The 19,259-nt window shown below is 36.6% G+C and overlaps 1 protein-coding gene across 5 annotated transcripts in view; it reads left to right on the top strand.

Moving 5' to 3' along the window:
• The window catches only part of PHKB (phosphorylase kinase regulatory subunit beta), a 246,409-nt gene that overhangs the window by 195,692 nt on the left and 31,458 nt on the right, over positions 1–19,259 (top strand). For 4 of the 5 annotated variants that reach the window (XM_032157259.2, XM_032157261.2, XM_032157260.2 and 1 more), the window contains 8 exons: positions 446–550; positions 1,863–1,945; positions 2,150–2,240; positions 13,736–13,797; positions 13,887–14,049; positions 14,949–15,030; positions 16,897–16,954; positions 19,167–19,257. In XM_032157259.2, coding sequence (XP_032013150.1) covers positions 446–550; positions 1,863–1,945; positions 2,150–2,240; positions 13,736–13,797; positions 13,887–14,049; positions 14,949–15,030; positions 16,897–16,954; positions 19,167–19,257 — 735 coding nt within the window. Of the gene's footprint in view, positions 1–445; positions 551–1,862; positions 1,946–2,149; positions 2,241–13,735; positions 13,798–13,886; positions 14,050–14,948; positions 15,031–16,896; positions 16,955–18,113; positions 18,205–19,166; positions 19,258–19,259 lie in introns of all 5 variants that reach the window. The other variant, XM_032157264.2, reaches the window with a different exon arrangement.

Below are 19,259 nucleotides of genomic sequence, written 5' to 3'. Positions count from 1 at the left end.
CTAATACCACATACTGAAATGGTGTTTGACCTGCTATGCATCCTTTTTCATTTTCATTGTGTACTCAGACTACTTATCTGAAGTATTATTTTCTGCTAGTAAATCTTACTTATTTTGCATCATATCATGGAAGTCTTATAAATATGAAGGAGCACCTCACTGCTAAATATATTTTTTCTAAGCTTTGTAAAATATCTAATTATAACAATATTTACTCACAGACTTTTCCATCATATTAGAGGTAGACTGCTTTAAGTTTATTAGTATACTGATTCAATCAAGAAACTTTAAAATTTTAAAATATTATGTGGATGTCACAAGCTATTAATTTATGTGCTTATTCAGAATTAGACATCAGTTTTTATTTTTATTGAGACTTATAGCACTGCACCTTTGCCTTTGGTATGTTCTTTAGTTATTTGTTTTAAAACTGTTTCCCTTACAGATTTATCGCATTCTAGGAAAGACTGTGGTTTGTTACCCGATTATTTTCGACCTAAGTGATTTCTACATGTCTCAGGATGTTTTCATGCTGATAGATGACATAAAGGTAGCTTCGAAAAACCTTTCTTAAAAATGGAATTACTTTGTTTCCACTGATTTTATCATACGTTACTATACTGAGTACTCGCAGGTATCTGTGACACTGGGTTAGCACAGTGTAAAGCATGACAGTAAAACCACCTGCATAGCTTTGGAGTGTAAATTACTTGCAGCATTGGCATAATAGATGACCTCTGTCTTATATACAGTTGTATGACTGCTCCTTGTGCCTTTATACAAATGAAAAGATACAATTCAGAAAAACAGGGGGACCTACTTTGAAAAATATGTTCATATGACAGTTTATCTCTTTTTGAACAAAAGGTAAATTAGCCAAATAATTTTATTTATGAAAAATATCCAGTAAAACCTCAACTAACTCATAACTCCATGAGTTAAAATCTTCACTCCCTTTTCTACTGACAGAGCAGAGAAGGTTAGAATCATGATTTAGAGCATGAAATCTGGAGCCAGACTGCATTCATTAAGATCTTGGCTCTGCCACTTGCCAGCTGTGTGTTCTTGGGCAAGTTACTTAACTCCTCTGTGCCTTGTTTTCCCATCTGTAAAACTGAATAATAATTAAGAGGTGTTATGAAGATTAAAAGAATTAATATATGTAAAATACTAAGAATAGTGCCTGGCATATGGTGAAGTATTATGTAAGTTTTTGATGTGATGATGATGATTATATGTAAGTCTTTGAGATGACTGATTGATTGACAGATAGATAGATAAAGAACTCCCTCTACATTGCTAATGGTCTGTATAAATTCAGTCCAGTCTCCTCCACCTGCTGTAATATAAATCCCTAGTAATATGAAGTGAGTTAATCTTCTGGACGACTGGCATGATTGTTCCCCCAAGGCCATTCTTGAAGTGTATTTTTTAGGCTTTTTAAAAAAAGGAGGCCAAGCGCATTGGCTCCTACCTGTAATCCCAGCACTTTGGGAGGCTGAGGCAGGTGGATCACTTGAGCCCAGGAGTTCTAGACCAGTCTTGGCAGTCTCTAAATAAATAAACAAATAAATAGATTAAAATTTTAAAAAAGGTGAAAAACATTAAAACAAATGTAGTGTGATTGCTTTTAAGAATAAAGTTTGAAATCATTGAACTCAAAGTGGTGTTCAGCATAACTTGCGTGTACCCAGAGAACCTGCTAGAGCACTTCTACTCCTAAGTAGTCTTAAGTTATTCAGGGTTGGATTGTGAACTGTCTGGCTACATAAGAATTTTGTTGGCTCTTTGGCACTCATGGTTGAGCATCCTGTTCATCTTAGATACTGTGCCATTACATCCTACCTCATTCTGTTTGACAGAATGCACTGCAATTCATTAAACAATATTGGAAAATGCATGGACGTCCACTTTTCCTTGTTCTCATCCGGGAAGACAATATAAGGTAGGTTGATAAAAGAAGTAAGGTGCATGTGTCCCACTGCCATGAACGTGGTGAGCCCTTGGGAAGAAAAGCCTCCTTGGATGTTTTTGTATCCTTCTTAGTATGTGGTGGAATGCTTTGTATATATAAGGGGCACTTAGTATTAGATTATTAATTTACCATTCTGTTGTTAATCTGTACATTTTGTTTATTTATATTTTTTAGAGGTAGCCGGTTCAACCCCATATTAGATATGCTGGCAGCCCTTAAAAAAGGAATAATTGGAGGAGTCAAAGTTCATGTGGATCGTCTACAGGTAGCCTTCTGATTTTCAGTATGCGTCTATTTTCAGGACAGTTAATCTACAATACAGCTATGTTTCTTAATATATGGTCTATTTAAGGTTTTTGACTTAAGGTTTTATTCTCTACCTATCTTCCTATTCCTATTGTCACTTTTCCAGTTTATCTGATCCCACTAAGTCAGATGCTTGAACACTTGCAGCGATTTCCTGTGCAGAATTTTAGACTTCAGTAACTCATCTCTAAAAGCTAGGTCCATAGTGGTGTGTTGACCTGCTTTATAACCTTGGGCTTTTAGGGGCAAGTTGGCTGACTGTTGGTCCAGTACTCTTTTCCCTGCTCTATACTAACATCCAACCCGGGAATAAACCTCGTTCCATTCAGAACTTCACAGCATTATCTTCATAGCTCCTAAATTACAGAAACATTCTTTGGTTCACTGCTGGTCACAACAGCCTCTCTGTCCACCGTTCTCTCCTACTAAACACTCTTTGTGCTTCAGCCAATACAATAATTACTGTGTCTTGAATTTTGTGGGGTTCTGTCCCTCTGCTCACACCATTTTCTCTGCCTGGACTATCCTTCCTTCTTCCAAGGTCACTGGGCTTTGAGGTCTTACCAGACTTTAAGGGCACCTCTACAAAATCGTGCAGACCACAAATATACTTCTATTCTTCACCATGCTTTCGTGACCTTTAACTTAAACTACTAAGACTGCGGTCTATTATATAGGCTTATATACTTTATTTCTGTAAAATAATAATGATTATTCCATGGGGTGTTTCACATAGTAGGTGCTCAGTATTAAATAAGAAAGAGAAAAGTTTATAAAGAAAGACCTACGTAGTATTATAAATGGCATGTTTATATACTCATTCACTGGTGATTGTATTTTGCCTACTTGATTTTTACCTAAGCATTTATCTTTTTTCCTTTATTTTCTGTTGCTTTGTCTTTTTGTAATGCCTCCTGGGGCAATTTCTTTGATTTTTATCTTGCAGTTCTTCTATTGAGTTTTGCATGTTGGCTATCATGTTTTAAATTTTCATTTTTCATAGTATTCTGTCCTATGGATGTTTCATGGATGTCGTATTTTATCTTTTCTGAGGATATCAACTAGAGGTTTTCTTTTTTTCTTCAATTTTCCTTTCCTCTGCATTATCTCTTTCGGGGTTTTTTCCCTCAGTCTTTCATGTTGGAGGCATTTGTCAGATGTCCGGTATTCTTTAGCTATTTATTCATTTTTAAAAGTGAAGGAGTAAAAAGTTCATAGGAAGCTGTGTGCTTGGGTACAAAGATTCTTTTTTTCTTTTCTTACTATTTCAGCTTTTATTTTTGATTCGGGGGATACATATACCTGGGTATATGCGTGATGCTGAGATTTGGGGTGTGAGTGGTCCCATCATCAAGATTCTAAGCACAGTTCCCAATAGTTTTTCAATCCTTGCCCTCCTTCCCGCTCTAGTGGTCTTTTTTTTGTTTTCTTAATACATACCCAGTAGTAGGCTTGCTGGGTTGAATGGTAGTTCTGTTTTAAGTTCTCTGAGAAATCTCCAAACTGTTTTCCACAGTGGCTAAACTAATTGACATTCCCACCAAACAGTGTATAAACATTCCCTTTTCTCTACAGCCTCACCAGCATCTATTGTTTTTTGACTTTTTGATACTAGCCGTTCTGACTGGTGTGAGATGGTATCTCGTTGTGGGTTGTTTTTTTTGTTGTTGTTTATTTCTTTTGTTTGTTTGAGAGACAGGGTCTTGCTCTGTCCCCTAGCCTGGAGTGCAGTAGAGTACACAGCTCACTGCTCCCTCAACCACCCAAGCTCAAGGGATCCTCCCACCTCAGCCTCCCAAGTAGCTGGGACTACAGGTACATGCCGCCATGCCCAACTAATTTTTTAGTTTTTTGTAGAGACAGCATCTTGCTATGTTGCCCAGGGTGGTCTCAAACTCCTGGGCTCAAGTGATCCTCCTGCCTCGGCCTCCCGAAGTGCTAGGATTACAGGCATAAGCCACTGCACCCAACCTCATTGTGGCTTTGATTTGCATTTCTCTGGTGCTTAGTGATACTGAGCTTTTTTTTTTTTTTTTATGTTTCTTCCTGTGTGTAGGAGAAGGATTCTTGATGAATTCACTTATAAGGTGATCTGATGGCAAAAGCTCCTTTTTGTTGTAGAAAGCCTCAGATGCCAATATTTGGAATTCTTTTCTCTAAGGCTTTTCAGTCTACCCAGAAAGTACATTTCTAACCTCATGACCAAAGGACATAAACTTTGTTTCCACGTCCTGAAAGCAGGGTGGAGGAAGGGAACCAGGGATCCCACTGTGAAGTATGCAGTCTCCAACCAAATCCACTGTTTAATCCTTGTATCTCCTGCTCTCCACTGTGCCTTATACTCTTGAGTGCAGTGTCTCCAACCAGAGAAAATGCCCTTTGTCTCTCAAAAATCAGGGAGCTAGAAGCAGATAGTAACTCCCTAAGTGTTTAGGGAATGGAAAGGAACTTTTGGACCCAGTCTTCCTATGTGGAGTGTCCGTGAATCCCAGCAGTGTCTGGGTCTCAGGGTCCTGAGGCTCTTTCCTGTTCTCTTTGTCCTAATAGATTTATACCTTAGTGGGTTTATACCTTAAGCATTTTTTTCCACTATCATTTTTGGGATTTTAGGAAAAACAGGAGTTAAAGATATGTCTTGGTCAAATTAACCAGAAACCTACTTTTGATTTTATACTTAAATGTCCCTCCCATTCCAGGATGTACCTAGGCATTTTTCTATTCCTTTTAAGAAATATGTGGGCCTATATGGAAAAAAAAGACCTAGATAATTTTGAAGAGAAATATAATATTTGAATAAATGATGGGCTATACCATATTCTTGGATGAAAAGACTATTACAAAAATGTGAGTACCTCCTAAATTAGTCTACTAGTTTATTATAATCATGGTAATTTCAGTGGAGTAGAGCTTTTGGCAGTTTCGTATGGTTAAGGACAAAAATTAGAGTTCAGGGCCCACCAGGGAAGAGGGATTTCAATAAATACTTCAGACTTCCAGGTGACCGTCTTGAAAAGCTATACCTTTGACTAAAAGGGGATCAGAAATAGTTCACTCCTCACAAAGAGTAGTAGATAACACTACCCAGAACCTCAAAGTATTTCTACAAATATATACAGTGTCTTTCATTCAAAATTATCAGGCATGCCAGGAGTGATCAAACAACAGAGAGCCACCTACATTGGTTCAGATATTAGACTCATCAGACATAGACATCAGAATAACTACAATCAATATGCTTAACTGGCCATCAGAGAAATGCAAATCAAAACTGCAATGAGATACCATCTCACACCAGTTAAAATGGCGATCATTAAAAAGTCAGGACAACAGGTGCTGGAGAGGATGTGGAGAAATAGGAACACTTTTACACTGTTGGTGAGACTGTAAACTAGTTCAACCATTGTGGAAGTTGGTGTGGCGATTCCTCAGGGATCTAGAACTAGAAATACCATTTGACCCAGCCATCCCATTACTGGGTATATACCCAAAGGACTATAAATCATGCTGCTATAAAGACATATGAACACGTATGTTTATTGCGGCACTATTCACAATAGCAAAGAGTTGGAACCAACCAAAATGTCCACAATGATAGACTGGATTAAGAAAATGTGGCACATATACACCATGGAATACTATGCAGCCATAAAAAATGATGAGTTCATGTCCTTTGCAGGGACATGGATGAAGCTGGAAACCATCATTCTTGGCAAACTATCGCAAGGACAAAAAACCAAACACCACATGTTCTCACTCATAGGTGGGAATTGAACAAGGAGAACACATGGACACAGGAAGGGGAACATTACACACTGGGGCCTGTTGTTGGGTGGGGGGAGGGGGGAGGGATAGCATTAGGAGATATACCTAATGCTAAATGACGAGTTAATGGGTGCAGCACACCAACATGGCACATGTATACATATGTAACAAACTTGCACGTTGTGCACATGTACCCCAAAAACTCAAAGTATAATAAAAAAAATAAATAAAAGAAAAAAATTAGATAACAAGTTGGAGAATTTTATTAGAAACTTTGATAGTATATTTAAAAAGAATCAAATAGAAATTCTAAATGAAAAATTCAGTCACCAAAATTGAGAAGTCAGTGAAACAATGTAGTACTTATTCACTATAATTGATGGCAGAGGATAGGTAACTCAGAAATACACCCCAGTATGCACACAGGAACTTAAAATAATATGTAATCAAGGAAATAATGAATTAATGGTGGATTGTATAGATTATTCAATATATACTTTGGGGAAAATTAAGGAAGTTAGAATATCACCTCACATCATACACCAAAATACATTTCAGGTGGACTAAATGACTTAATTTTAACAGATGTTTATTTTAAGAAGGAATCAAAATACTTTCAAGCTTTTGCTTTGGGCATATCATAAGCTATCAGTTTTAGCCTCTGATGTTGACAAATTCTTAGTTTTGTGATGACTTTGAGCTGAAAATAATTTTACTTTAAAGTTTAATGTTCTGCCATGTTGTGGAGAGTTTTCATTTTATTTGAAGAGTCATAGACAAATTATAAAGATAGTGCAAAGTGTGGTGATTTTCTCTCAAGTCAAATTGAAGGTTTCTCCTTTATTTTATTATTTTATTTTATTTTATTATTATTATACTTTAAGTTTTAGGGTACATGTGCACAATGTGCGGGTTTGTTACATATGTATACATGTGCCATGTTGGTGTGCTGCACCCATTAACTCGTCATTTAGCATTAGGTATATCTCCTAATGCTATCCCTCCCCGCCCCCCCCCCCGCCACCCCACAACAGTCCCAGGAGTGTGATGTTCCCCTACCATCAGAGAATAAATACTACAAACACCTCTACGCAAATAAACTAGAAAATCTAGAAGAAATGGATAAATTCCTTGACACATACACCCTCTCAAGACTAAACCAGGAAGAAGTTGAATCTCTGAATAGACCAATAACAGGCACTGAAATTGTGGCAATAATCAATAACTTACCAACCAAAAAGAGTCCAGGACCTGATGGATTCACAGCCGAATTCTACCAGAGGTACAAGGAGGAACTGGTACCATTCCTTCTGAACTATTCCAATCAATAGAAAAAGAGGGAATCCTCCCTAACTCATTTGATGAGGCCAGCATCATCCTGATACCAAAGCCAGGCAGAGACACAACCAAAAAAGAGAATTTTAGACCAATATCCTTGATGAACATTGATGCAAAAATCCTCAATAAAATACTGGCAAACCGAATCCAGCAGCACATCAAAAAGCTTATCCACCATGATCAAGTGGGCTTCATCCCTGGGATGCAAGGCTGGTTCAACATACACAAATCAATAAATGTAATCTAGCATATAAACAGAACCAATGACAAAAACCACATGATTATCTCAATAGATGCAGAAAGGGTCTTTGACAAAATTCAACAACGCTTCATGCTAAAACTCTCAATAAATTAGGTATGGATGGGACGTATCTCAAAATAATAAGAGCTATCTATGACAAGCCCACAGCCAATATCATACTGAATGGGCAAAAACTGGAAGCATTCCCTTTGAAAACTGGCACAAGACAGGGATGCCCTCTCTCACCACTCCTATTCAACATAGTGTTGGAAGTTCTGGCCAGGGCAATTAGGCAGGAGAAGGAAATAGAGGGTATTCAATTAGGAAATGAGGAAGTCAAATTGTCCCTGTTTGCAGATGACATGATTGTATATCTAGAAAACCCCATCGTCTCAGCCCAAAATCTCCTTAAGCTGATAAGCAACTTCAGCAAAGTCTCAGGATACAAAATCAGTGTACAAAAATCACGAGCATTCTTATGCACCAATCACAGACAAACAGAGAGCCAAATCATGAGTGAACTCCCATTCACAATTGCTTCAAAGAGAATAAAATACCTAGGAATCTAACTTACAAAGGACGTGAAGGACCTCTTCAAGGAGAACTACAAACCACTGCTCAATGAAATAAAAGAGGATAGAAACAAATGGAAGAACATTCCATGCTCATGGGTTGGAAGAATGAATATCGTGAAAATGGCCATACTGCTCAAGGTAATTTATAGATTCAGTGCCATCCCCATCAAACTACCAATGACTTTCTTCACAGAATTGGAAAAAACTACTTTAAAGTTCATATGGAACCAAAAAAGAGCTCGCATCGCCAAGTCAATCCTAAGCCAAAAGAACAAAGCTGGAGGCATCACGCTACCTGACTTCAAACTATACTACAAGGCTACAGTAACCAAAACAACATGGTACTGGTACCACAACAGAGACATAGATCAATGGAACAGAACAGAGCCCTCAGAAATGATTCCACATATCTACAGCTATCTGATCTTTGACAAACCTGACAAAAACAAGCAATGGGGAAAGGATTCCCTATTTAATAAATGGTGCTGGGAAAACTGGCTAGCCATATGTAGAAAGCTGAAACTGGATCCCTTACTTACATCTTATACAAAAATTAATTCAAGATGGATTAAAGACTTACATGTTCGACCTAAAACCATAAAAACCCTAGAAGAAAACCTAGGCATTACCATTCAGGACATAGGCATGGGCAAGGACTTCATGTCTAAAATACCAAAAGCAATGGCAACAACAGCCAAAATTGACAAATGGGATCTAATTAAACTAAAGAGCTTCTGCACAGCAAAAGAAACTACCATCAGAGTGAACAGGCAACCTACAAAATGGGAGAAAATTTTCACAACCTACTCATCTGACAAAGGGCTAATATCCAGAATCTACAATGAACTCAAACAAATTCACAAGAAAAAAACAAACAACCCCATCAGAAAGTGGGTGAAGGACATGAACAGACACTTCTCAAAAGAAGACATTTATGCAGCCAAAAAACACATGAAAAAATGCTCATCATCACTAGCCATCAGAGAAATGCAAATCAACACCACAATGAGATACCATCTCACACCAGTTAGAATGGCCATCATTAAAAAGTCAGGAAACAACAGGTGCTGGAGAGGATGTGGAGAAATAGGAACACTTTACACTGTTGGTGGGACTGTAAACTAGTTCAACCATTGTGAAAGTCAGTGTGGCGATTCCTCAGGGATCTAGAACTAGAAATACCATTTGACCCAGCCATCCCATTACTGGGTATATACCCAAAGGACTATAAATCATGCTGCTGTAAAGACACATGCACACGTATGTTTATTGTGGCACTATTCACAATAGCAAAGAGTTGGAACCAACCCAAATGTCCAACAACGATAGACTGGATTAAGAAAATGTGGCACATATACACCATGGAATACTATGCAGCCGTAAAAAAGGATGAGTTCATGTCCTTTGTAGGGACATGGATGAAACTGGAAATCTTCATTCTCAGTAAACTATCGCAAGGACAAAAAACCAAACACCACATGTTCTCACTCATAGGTGGGAATTGAACAATGATCTTCTCAATTTAAATATGTACTTTGCCATCTCTAAAAATTGTAGTAAAACATACATAACATAAAATTTGCCATGTTAATCATTTTTAAGTGTACAGTTTAGCGGTGTTAACTACATTCACCGTGTTCTGCAAACAATCTCTAGAACTGTTTTCATCTTGCAAAACTCAAACTCTATGCTCATAAGCAACAGTTCCTTATTCCCCCCACACTCCAGCCTTCATTTTTCTTTTTACTAATATAATAAATGAAAATGGCATCTATATGCTCATCTTGGGTTTTATTTCAGATCCTTTCAAATTTCCTTATCCCCTGATCCACAGTTTCATTCATTACTAGGATCCCAGCCTTCTCTCCCAGCCCCATTACCCAGGAGAACTCTCCATGCAGTTTGTTGCTAGCCATGCTTTCCATGCCCCAAATATACTTGGTTTCCAAATCTCTAAATGTAATTGGAGTTTTTTCCCCTCATGCTATGATGGTATTTTAGAGTTGCCTTTTTCTTCTTTTCTTTCTATGTCATACTTTAATTTTACAGCTTAAGTGAATGTTTCCTCTTTAATGAAGCCTCGGAGACTGGAATTAGTTTCTCCTTTCATTGTCCTTTTATGACATTTTGCTTGAATGTTTGGTATAGCTCTTCTTTCATTTTATGTTTCGCTAGTTTCTTCTGCCTTCCTCGCTCTGTGGTTTGTAATCTTTTTCAGCTCAAGGTTCACTCATCTCTGCATCCCCAGAGTACTCTCCTCACTACTGTTATCTGTGGGAAATATTTAAATATTGGCTCATTGATTCAACAAATATTTATTGTGCTCTGACTGTAGGCACTAGGGTTGTAGTGGTGAATATGATACACAAGGTTTTTGACCATATGGGACTTAAATTCTGAAGGGAAAGCCCAACAGAAAACAAAGGTAGGTTGAGAGAGTGATGGGAAGGAATGCAATCTTAGGTAGGATGGTCTGTTGGAAAGGACCTGGTGGGATATAATTGAGTGTTCTAAATATTATATTGCATTTGACACATACAGTATTATTTAATTACCATCAGAAATAGAATACTAATGCCTAGCAAATTTATTGTTAAGTATGCTTTTTCCAATACTAATATAGGAGCTTCTACAACCAACTGAATTTTTTTAATCAAAAGCCCTGTAGATTATTAATGGAATTTAGCATTTGTCTATTAACTCAGAGTAAACATTTATTTTATGGGCTGAATTAGAATATAAGGGTGAGTAGGCTAATAAAATGGAAATTATTAAATAGATTTTTTTTCTGTTTCAGCATTAGCTGTCAGCTTTAAGAGTTAAGTAATTCTTGACTCTCGCTTTCTCTCATACCCTGTGTTACAATTTATTATTAAATCCTATTGTCTCTATCCTCAGATTGTATCCAGAATCTAACCACTTCCCATCACCTTCAGTGCTATTATCATGGTCCAAGCTACCATTATGCCTCACCTAGGTTTCCAGTCATCTCCTAAATTCCAACTAATAAGACAAGTCTGTTCATGCTCTACCTGGTCATAGGCAGATTAGGTCATATATCATAAGCCTCCAATGACTTCCTCTCTCACACAAAGTGGAAACCAAAGTTCTTCAAATTGTCTGTGTGCTCTCCATGGTCTGGACCTGCATCTCTGATTTCATCTCCTACCAGCTGCCCCATCTACTCTGTTTCAACCACACTTTCCTCCTTGCTGCTCTCAAAGACACTAAGCATGCTCCTGCCTCAGGACCTTTGCACTTGCCACTCCCAGCCCTGTACACTTCCTTCAGATCCATATCATTGACTATGGTCCTTTCTTCAGCTTCTGATTACTTGTTACTTTATTAGAGAAATCCTTTCTGATCACCTATATGAAATCCTAACAACGCTCATCCTACTCCCCTGCCCTGGTACTCCCCATCCCCTACCTTTCTTTTTTCTACTTTTCACTTATCACCATCTGACATAATAAATACATATATGTAGTATTAATACATATTATAATAATTATTGTATACACAGAGAGTCATATGCCACATAACAGCGTTTTAGTTAGTGATGGGCCACGTATACAATGGAGGTCTCATAAGATTTTAATACTATATTTTTACTGTACCTTTTCTATCTTTAGATACACAAATACCATCATATTACAGTTGCCTACAGTATTCAGTACATGTTTGTAGCCTAAGAACAATAGGCTGTGCCATATAGCTTAGTGCTTAGTAGGCTATGCCACCTAGGTTTGTGTAAGTACACTCTATGGGTGTTCACACAACAACAAGATTGCCTAATGATGCATTTCTCAGAATGTATCTTGGTCATTAAGCAATGCATGACTCTGTGTGTGTGTGTGTGTGTGTGTGTGTGTGTGTGTGTGTGTAGCTTTTTTATTGTCTATCCCCTATACATACTTATAAGAACAGTTTCCAGAAGGCAAGAATGTTATGTATTTTGTTCATGCTGTATCCTCAATACCTAACATAGTACCTAGTAGGCCTTCAATAAATATTTGTCTAACAAATTATTTAACTAAAGAGCAAGATGTATACATGCTATCCTACATATTAGGAAATATCATTCAATGAACCTGCCTAGGCACAGACCATGCTCTTAGGGACCTGACTATAGCAAGGCTAGTACAAATGTGCAGATCAACTGCATATTCGGCCTTTCTCACTCAAACTCAAGGAAGCTTTATTGTGATTTCTATTAATATGTCCATCCTACCATCTGTAAATGGGCATTTGTTGATCTACTTTGTTTATGAGTTTCCGCTAGAGGAGAAGACACTACTACTCTGGGTGGTTAGCCAACAAACCCAGCATTCCCTGTGTCCTGTTTCTTCACATTTGAGATCAACAGTGAGAAAATAGAGAAAATAATATATGTTATAAATATTCTGTAAATATGTAGTAAATATTGCCTTATTTTTAAGTAATAATTTATGGCTTGCTTTTTATGAGTACATTTCTCAATTTTCTCTGACAGTTCATCAGATAATTAGAAGTGACACATAATACTAAAAATCATTATAGGTTTATCATTCATTTATACTGTTTATACTGTTCACCATGAAGCACTGACAAACAGAAACAGTGTTTAAGTTCATTTAGTTTGTTCAACCTATAATCAGAAACTAATGGAAAATAAAATGGCCAAATATGGGTAGCTATATGCCAGAATGCAGAGAAGCGTTAGCCTGGATAACCAATACCTTCATGTTCCTGAAAAACATGGAGACTTGTCGGTATCCTATCACTGAATGGCCCAGAAATACATTACAGTAGCAGAATCCAAAGTGCAATTTCACATCTTTTCCCAAAGCAATTTTAGTATTTTATGTTTTTTCTAATTTGGATATTTTATTTTATTTTATTTTATTTATTTATTTAGTTATTTTTTGAGACTGAGTCTCACTCTGTTGCCAGGCCAGAGTACAGTGGTGCAATCTTGGCTCACTGCAACCTCCACCTTCCAGGTTCAAGTGATTCTCCTGCCTCAGCTTCCCGAGTAGCTGGGACCTGTAGTCCCAGCGCATGCCACCACACCCAGCTAATTTTTGTATTTTTAGTAGAGATGGGGTTTCACCGGGACAGCCAGGATAGTCTTGATCTCTTGACCTAGTGATCTGCCCGCCTCGGCACCCCGAAGTGCTCGGATTACGGGCATGAGCCACAGCACCCAGTCAGAAATGTTATTTTTTTTTTTAACATTTTAATAGTTACTGAATTATTTTAATTCCAGCTTAAAAGTAAATGCCTGCAATTCTAAGAACAGAGAGTCCATCTCATGTTGACCTATTTATAATGACTCATAAACTTTTAACTTGATGTGTATATTCTATTTTAGGGTTTTTTTTGTGTGTAGAAACCTGTGTGATTTTAGAATGTTCATTTAAGTATTGCTTCAGAACTGTATATATTTTTAAGCAATTTTTTGAAGTATTACTTAATTACAGGAAGGTATGCAAACAGGCCATAAGAGTATGGCTTGATGTATCTAAGAGTTTCTAATCTTTTTTGATCACGTTTCAGACACTAATATCTGGAGCTGTAGTAGAACAACTTGATTTCCTACAAATCAGTGACACAGAAGAGTAAGTCCCTTTGGGTTATTTCATTTTTGGGCTTTTTGTAATTACATTAGAAAAGCAGAAAATATGAAACCTTTTCTTTTAATTTTTAGGCTTCCAGAATTTAAGAGTTTTGAGGAACTAGAACCTCCCAAACATTCAAAAGTCAAACGTCAAAGCAGCACCCCTAGTGCTCCTGAACTGGGACAGCAGTCGGATGTCAACATTAGTGAATGGAAGGACAAACCCACCCACGAAATTCTTCAAAAACTGAATGTGAGACAGATGCAGTTCCCACATGGCCCTAAGTGACGTTGCTGGAGCAGAAGCTCCCAGAGTCTGACCATATGTCTTTTTGTCCTGTCAGTGAAGGTAGCAATTAATCTGGAGGTAGATGACTTGTCTACCGCCAGGGCAATCATGAGAAGTTGTTTTCTTGGTCTAACATCTGCATGGATATCTTTAAAAATGCTTAAGAAGTGCAGGTGAATATGTTTGTCTTGGATATACAAGTATGGTATGAGCCATTAAAGAAGTCAATGATAGTTGCCTTTGGGTTCTCCAGATTTCCCTTTCAGTGCCCTCTTTCTCCCTTTCTGCCCCCATCTTGTCCCCTGCCCCAGTGTTTAGGTCTAATGCTTGCTTTAGGTCAGTCCTGTCACTGAGTAAAGCAATCCTTTCACTGTGCTTATAGCACAGTGCCCTAATATGTAATAAACACTCTAAACAAGTCCCCTCCTATCATCCATCTCTTCACAACAGTTTGCTAGCAACATGGTCTCCCATTTACCAATAAGAAGAATCAAGAAGGGAGTGGTTAAATGACCTGGCCAAGTCTCTCAGAGAGTGGCAAAATCAATATTAATGCTTGTAGATAAAATATTTTCTGTTCATTACTTACCTTGTTTTCTGGCAAATTTAATTATTAAATTCTACCACCCCAGGAAGCCAGCTTGTCACTTGTCTACCCTCTGTCTCTAAGATATCTAAGATAAATATGAATCGTTGTATAATATCATCTTATGCTTGATATTATATCAGTGACATTTTATCTTTCCTCAGTTCCATAGTAAAGTATTTCTTCTCTGCATCATGTGGTTTTGTGATTAGTTACCCTCTGTGGTAACTGCTGTACCCATTTCATTCCAGTTCGTCACCGTGATTTATATTTTCAGGATTGCAGTTGTCTGGCTAGCCAAGCCATCCTGCTGGGTATACTGCTCAAAAGAGAAGGCCCCAACTTCATCACAAAGGAAGGTAAGTGTGCATGTCTAGGAGAACATTTTAAGAGGACCTCTCTAGCCTTGAACATATATCAAATATGCATACGCTATCCACTAAAATGTTACAAGTTATTTCCCCTTTTATTAAACCTTCTTTTTCACTTTTGAATGGAAAATGTTCATTCATACCCCCTAGAGTGGAGGAGACTGATGTACGAACCCCTAACTGGCTTTCATGCAGTGATGCTTGATTGTTTCTCTGATTGTCTGAGAAATATTGGAGCTTGGATTGTGCCTGTGACTGTTAACCTCTGATGAATTCCATAGTTGTTTATTGACAGTTTCTGTTTCCAGTTTTATCTTCTCTAATTTTTCAAGAATAAAATTGAATTGTTATGTCTATAAAAATTAGCTCTCTCATGGTCTGCAGCAGCCATTTGAAATGGAACATGGCATTTAATAGAATTGTGCTCTGAAGATGGTTAATAAAAATAAATCATTTGTAATAATGTCTATGTCCACTCTGCATTAAGGATGAAAACCAGTTATCCCCCAGATTCACACTTGCATGTGGAGTCACCACTGTAAGGAATCTTTAAGTTCTTCACCATGGTCCACTTCTGACATTTTATAATACAGAATAACACAGAATACAGTTCAAGTACTTAATGTCTATTCAAAAATGTTTGGCTTATTTGAAAATATTCTGTTAAGAGGTGTGTGTTGATATGGTTAGAACTGAAAAACAGCAGTGGAATTAATACATATAGTTCTGGTAATTAACCGAGCATAGTTATTTATTCAAATGAGATCTACTTAGTTTTTGCCTTATTATAGCTAAGAGATAACCTTCTTGAGTATTATAGATGTGAATTGAATAGTTTTCAATTTCTTAGCTTGTTAAAGGCAGAGGAACTTTTAGCAAATTTCAAACAGAATCTTGCATGTTTCTAATTAGTCTTAAAACTATAAGTATAAGCAGAATCTCAGTTATATTTAGGACATTCATTGAAATTTGCACTTTATCTAAAACAGGATTTTTAAAAATCAAACATTTCATTAGAAACCTAGAATTCAGAATGGCTGTTTTTTAAATTTAAAAGTTTTAATGCTTTTAAATAAGAGAAAATTTATATAAAATAGTTTATAATGAAAATGCTAAGGGAACGATTTTTTAAACCATTTTTATAAGTTTGAGAATAATATTCATTAAATGTTTTAAATCTATAAAACCTTATGTGAAACATTGAAAATCATATGCATCGACAGAATCTGAATATAATTTTATCCAATTTGTTAAAGGGCTGTAAAAAGTTTAGAGTAAAATGTTAAAGATCTTGTTTTTTATCTTTGTTTTCTTTTTGGTGCTCTTTCCTGTCACATTGTGATTTTACGGACAAAATCAGTGGCCAAATAATGAAACCCTTTGGTGTCTTTTGAGCAGTAGCATATGTTGGAATGATCATAGCCCCATGTACATAACAAGGCGTCAGTAAAGTTTTATTGAACAAATAAATGAAAAGTCATATATATTAGAGTCTACAGTATTTGTTCAATTGCTAATTATTTTACTATATTCTCTTTTCTTTTTTTCTGCAGTAAATTAAAATAGCATTTGTATTTGTTAAAAGTTTAGATTGCATATTAATTAGCAAAACAGTTGAATTTCGAGAAATAAAATACCAGTATTACATACTCAGACTAAATAATATCAAGTGCTGGGGACAGTCACACTCTATATATTTGAGTTACATATTTAAATATGTCAGTTCAGAACATTAATGGATCGATGTATCGACTCTAGTGAAGCACAGTGAAAATGAATACTTTTAAGAGGAATAAATGTTATGCATTTAATTAAAAGCTTTGTTCAACAAAGACTCTATTATCCAATGTCTAGGTACCGTTTCTGATCACATTGAGAGAGTCTATAGAAGAGCTGGCAGCAAAAAACTTTGGTTTGTATTAGTGTTCTTGTTGTTATGTTTTATTTTTGTGTTGTCATATTCGATAGCCTAAAGAAAATGGACCAATATTAAAGATAGTTATTCATCCTAATTTTTACTTTTAACCTTCAGGTTACAGCACTTTGTAAGAATGTGCCTATGTAGCATGTCTGTCCCCCTGCTGCCTCCACCAAAATTCTGAGAACAAAGACACTGTAGGGATTGAACCTGAAGAGTATTTGCTGGAATGATATGCTAAGGTTTCTTTCCTACTCTACACCTCCTCTGCCCCAGCAAGGTGCTTTAAGTTCTGTTTTTTAATTTAGGAAACCTGTTCTGCTATTATAGAAGGCCATGAAAAGAGGCCAGTGATTTATCTAATCATAAGCAAAGATAATATACTTAGAAGGCTATTCTCTTGTCACTTAAGTTGAATGAATCCCAGTGATAGTAGTTGCTTCATGAAAAATAACCAATTTGTTCCACAGAGGTAGTCTGTTCCCAGAGATTGAAAAAAAAAGAAGTAGGAAAGTTTAAATAAATAAAATTGTTTAAATTCACAATGGAGTAGGAATGCCCAAATGCATGGCCCTCTGCATTTTGATGTAATTCTAACAGTTTTACTAGCAGAATCTGACAAATTTTGAAAGTCAGAGTGTATGTATAGATATATATACACATGCACACATTTTTTTAATGATACGTTATCCACTTAAAAAAAAAAGTCTCAAGAATTTCATAAGAAACTCCCTTAACCTCAATGAGCCTCAGGTTTCTAATCCCTAAAATAAGGGGATTAAACAAAACAATCTCTTAGAATATTTCAATTCTATTTTTATAATAAATATGCCATTCCTCCTCAGAAGAAATAATGTAATAACCCTATAGTTAAATCTTTCAAATTTTCACTGTAAATTCTCAGTACAGTAAGACATCAAGCCAATAAGTGATAATTCTGGTAAACTTTCTTAGCCAGTAGGTTTCAAGTGTGGTCTGTAGTCTTGTTTTTGATTAAGCACATCTTTTCTTGCTTTATGTATTACACTTTATGCATTTCAGATAAATCATTAACTAGCAAATATTTAGAATGCTGACTGTTATGTTTGGAAGAACTCCTGGAAGTTTTATTTACTCTATTTTCCCTTTTATGGCTTTCCACTGACACACCCAGGTTGGCGGTGCGCTACGGGGCTGCATTTACCCAGAAATTTTCTTCCTCTATAGCCCCACACATTACTACTTTTCTGGTACATGGGAAACAGGTAACAATGCACAGAATTTGAAAACCCAAGCTGCTTGAAATGTGTGGGCTTATTTGCACTCTGAAGGTTAAACATGTCTTTTGGCCTTATAGTGTGTGGGTGAAAGTTTCTCTAGAAGTAAGAAGTGTTTGTTTCACTAACTTTATTAGTTATTGACTTAATTTTCTTTTAGTCATCTATGTTGAAATTAAGGAATATAATTGCTTTTTATAAGTCAGCTTCTGTGGATATCCTGAAATACATAAAGATTGCAGCCAGTTTTAAACCTACATTTTTATTTCTCTATCTAAAAGTTCCACGTGAATTTTTACTTTTGAGGGAAAAAAATTGTCGTATGTATTGCATGTGCTGTACTTGAAAAAAAATCTGTTCTTCCTAGGTTCTAAGACTTTTTCAGTAATATAAAAATAGCAGTGTGAATTCCTTCCCCCAACATTATGGCTTTATCAGTAAAAAGAAATACTGGTATTTCATTGTAGCACTTTCTAAAATTCAGTACTAAGTGAATCCTCTAATCCAGAGATTTGGTTATCTAGGCACTAAAAGAAACATGATTTAAAGTGGTTGTAGAAATAGGTCACATGTACTAGTGACAGATTTAGTAATGACCTTGTTAATGAAAAATCAGAATACCCTCTTAATCCCTCCTATACACCCTCCCTCCCTAATCAAAATAATAATTAGGTTTTCTTTTTTTGCTTTTTATATCGATAGTGTCATCAATAATATTTTTGTCACAGCTTGGTGGCAGGAATGAGGTGGAGGGATCCCTCCCTAATTCTGAATGGTCCTGCAGTCTGGGAAATTTCAGCTGTTAGGTTCAATGTCCTGGGCAGTGTTTCCTCCAAATGATGATGTGAGGATTCCACCGTGTATATTTTAAAGCTACCTAATCAGGGCCCCATGCATTCCTCATCTTTTAGATTTGTGAACATCTGGCCTGCTCTCTTCTTTGCCCCCAGGTCGGTTGTACGCCGTGCAGCAAGTCTTTTAAGTAAAGTAGTGGACAGCCTGGCCCCATCCATTACTAATGTTTTAGTGCAGGGCAAACAGGT

This window comes from Hylobates moloch, unplaced genomic scaffold, assembly GCF_009828535.3.
Source record: "Hylobates moloch isolate HMO894 unplaced genomic scaffold, HMol_V3 SCAFFOLD_6, whole genome shotgun sequence".
NCBI lineage: Eukaryota > Metazoa > Chordata > Mammalia > Primates > Hylobatidae > Hylobates > Hylobates moloch.
This window is presented reverse-complemented; position numbering and strand designations above follow the sequence as displayed.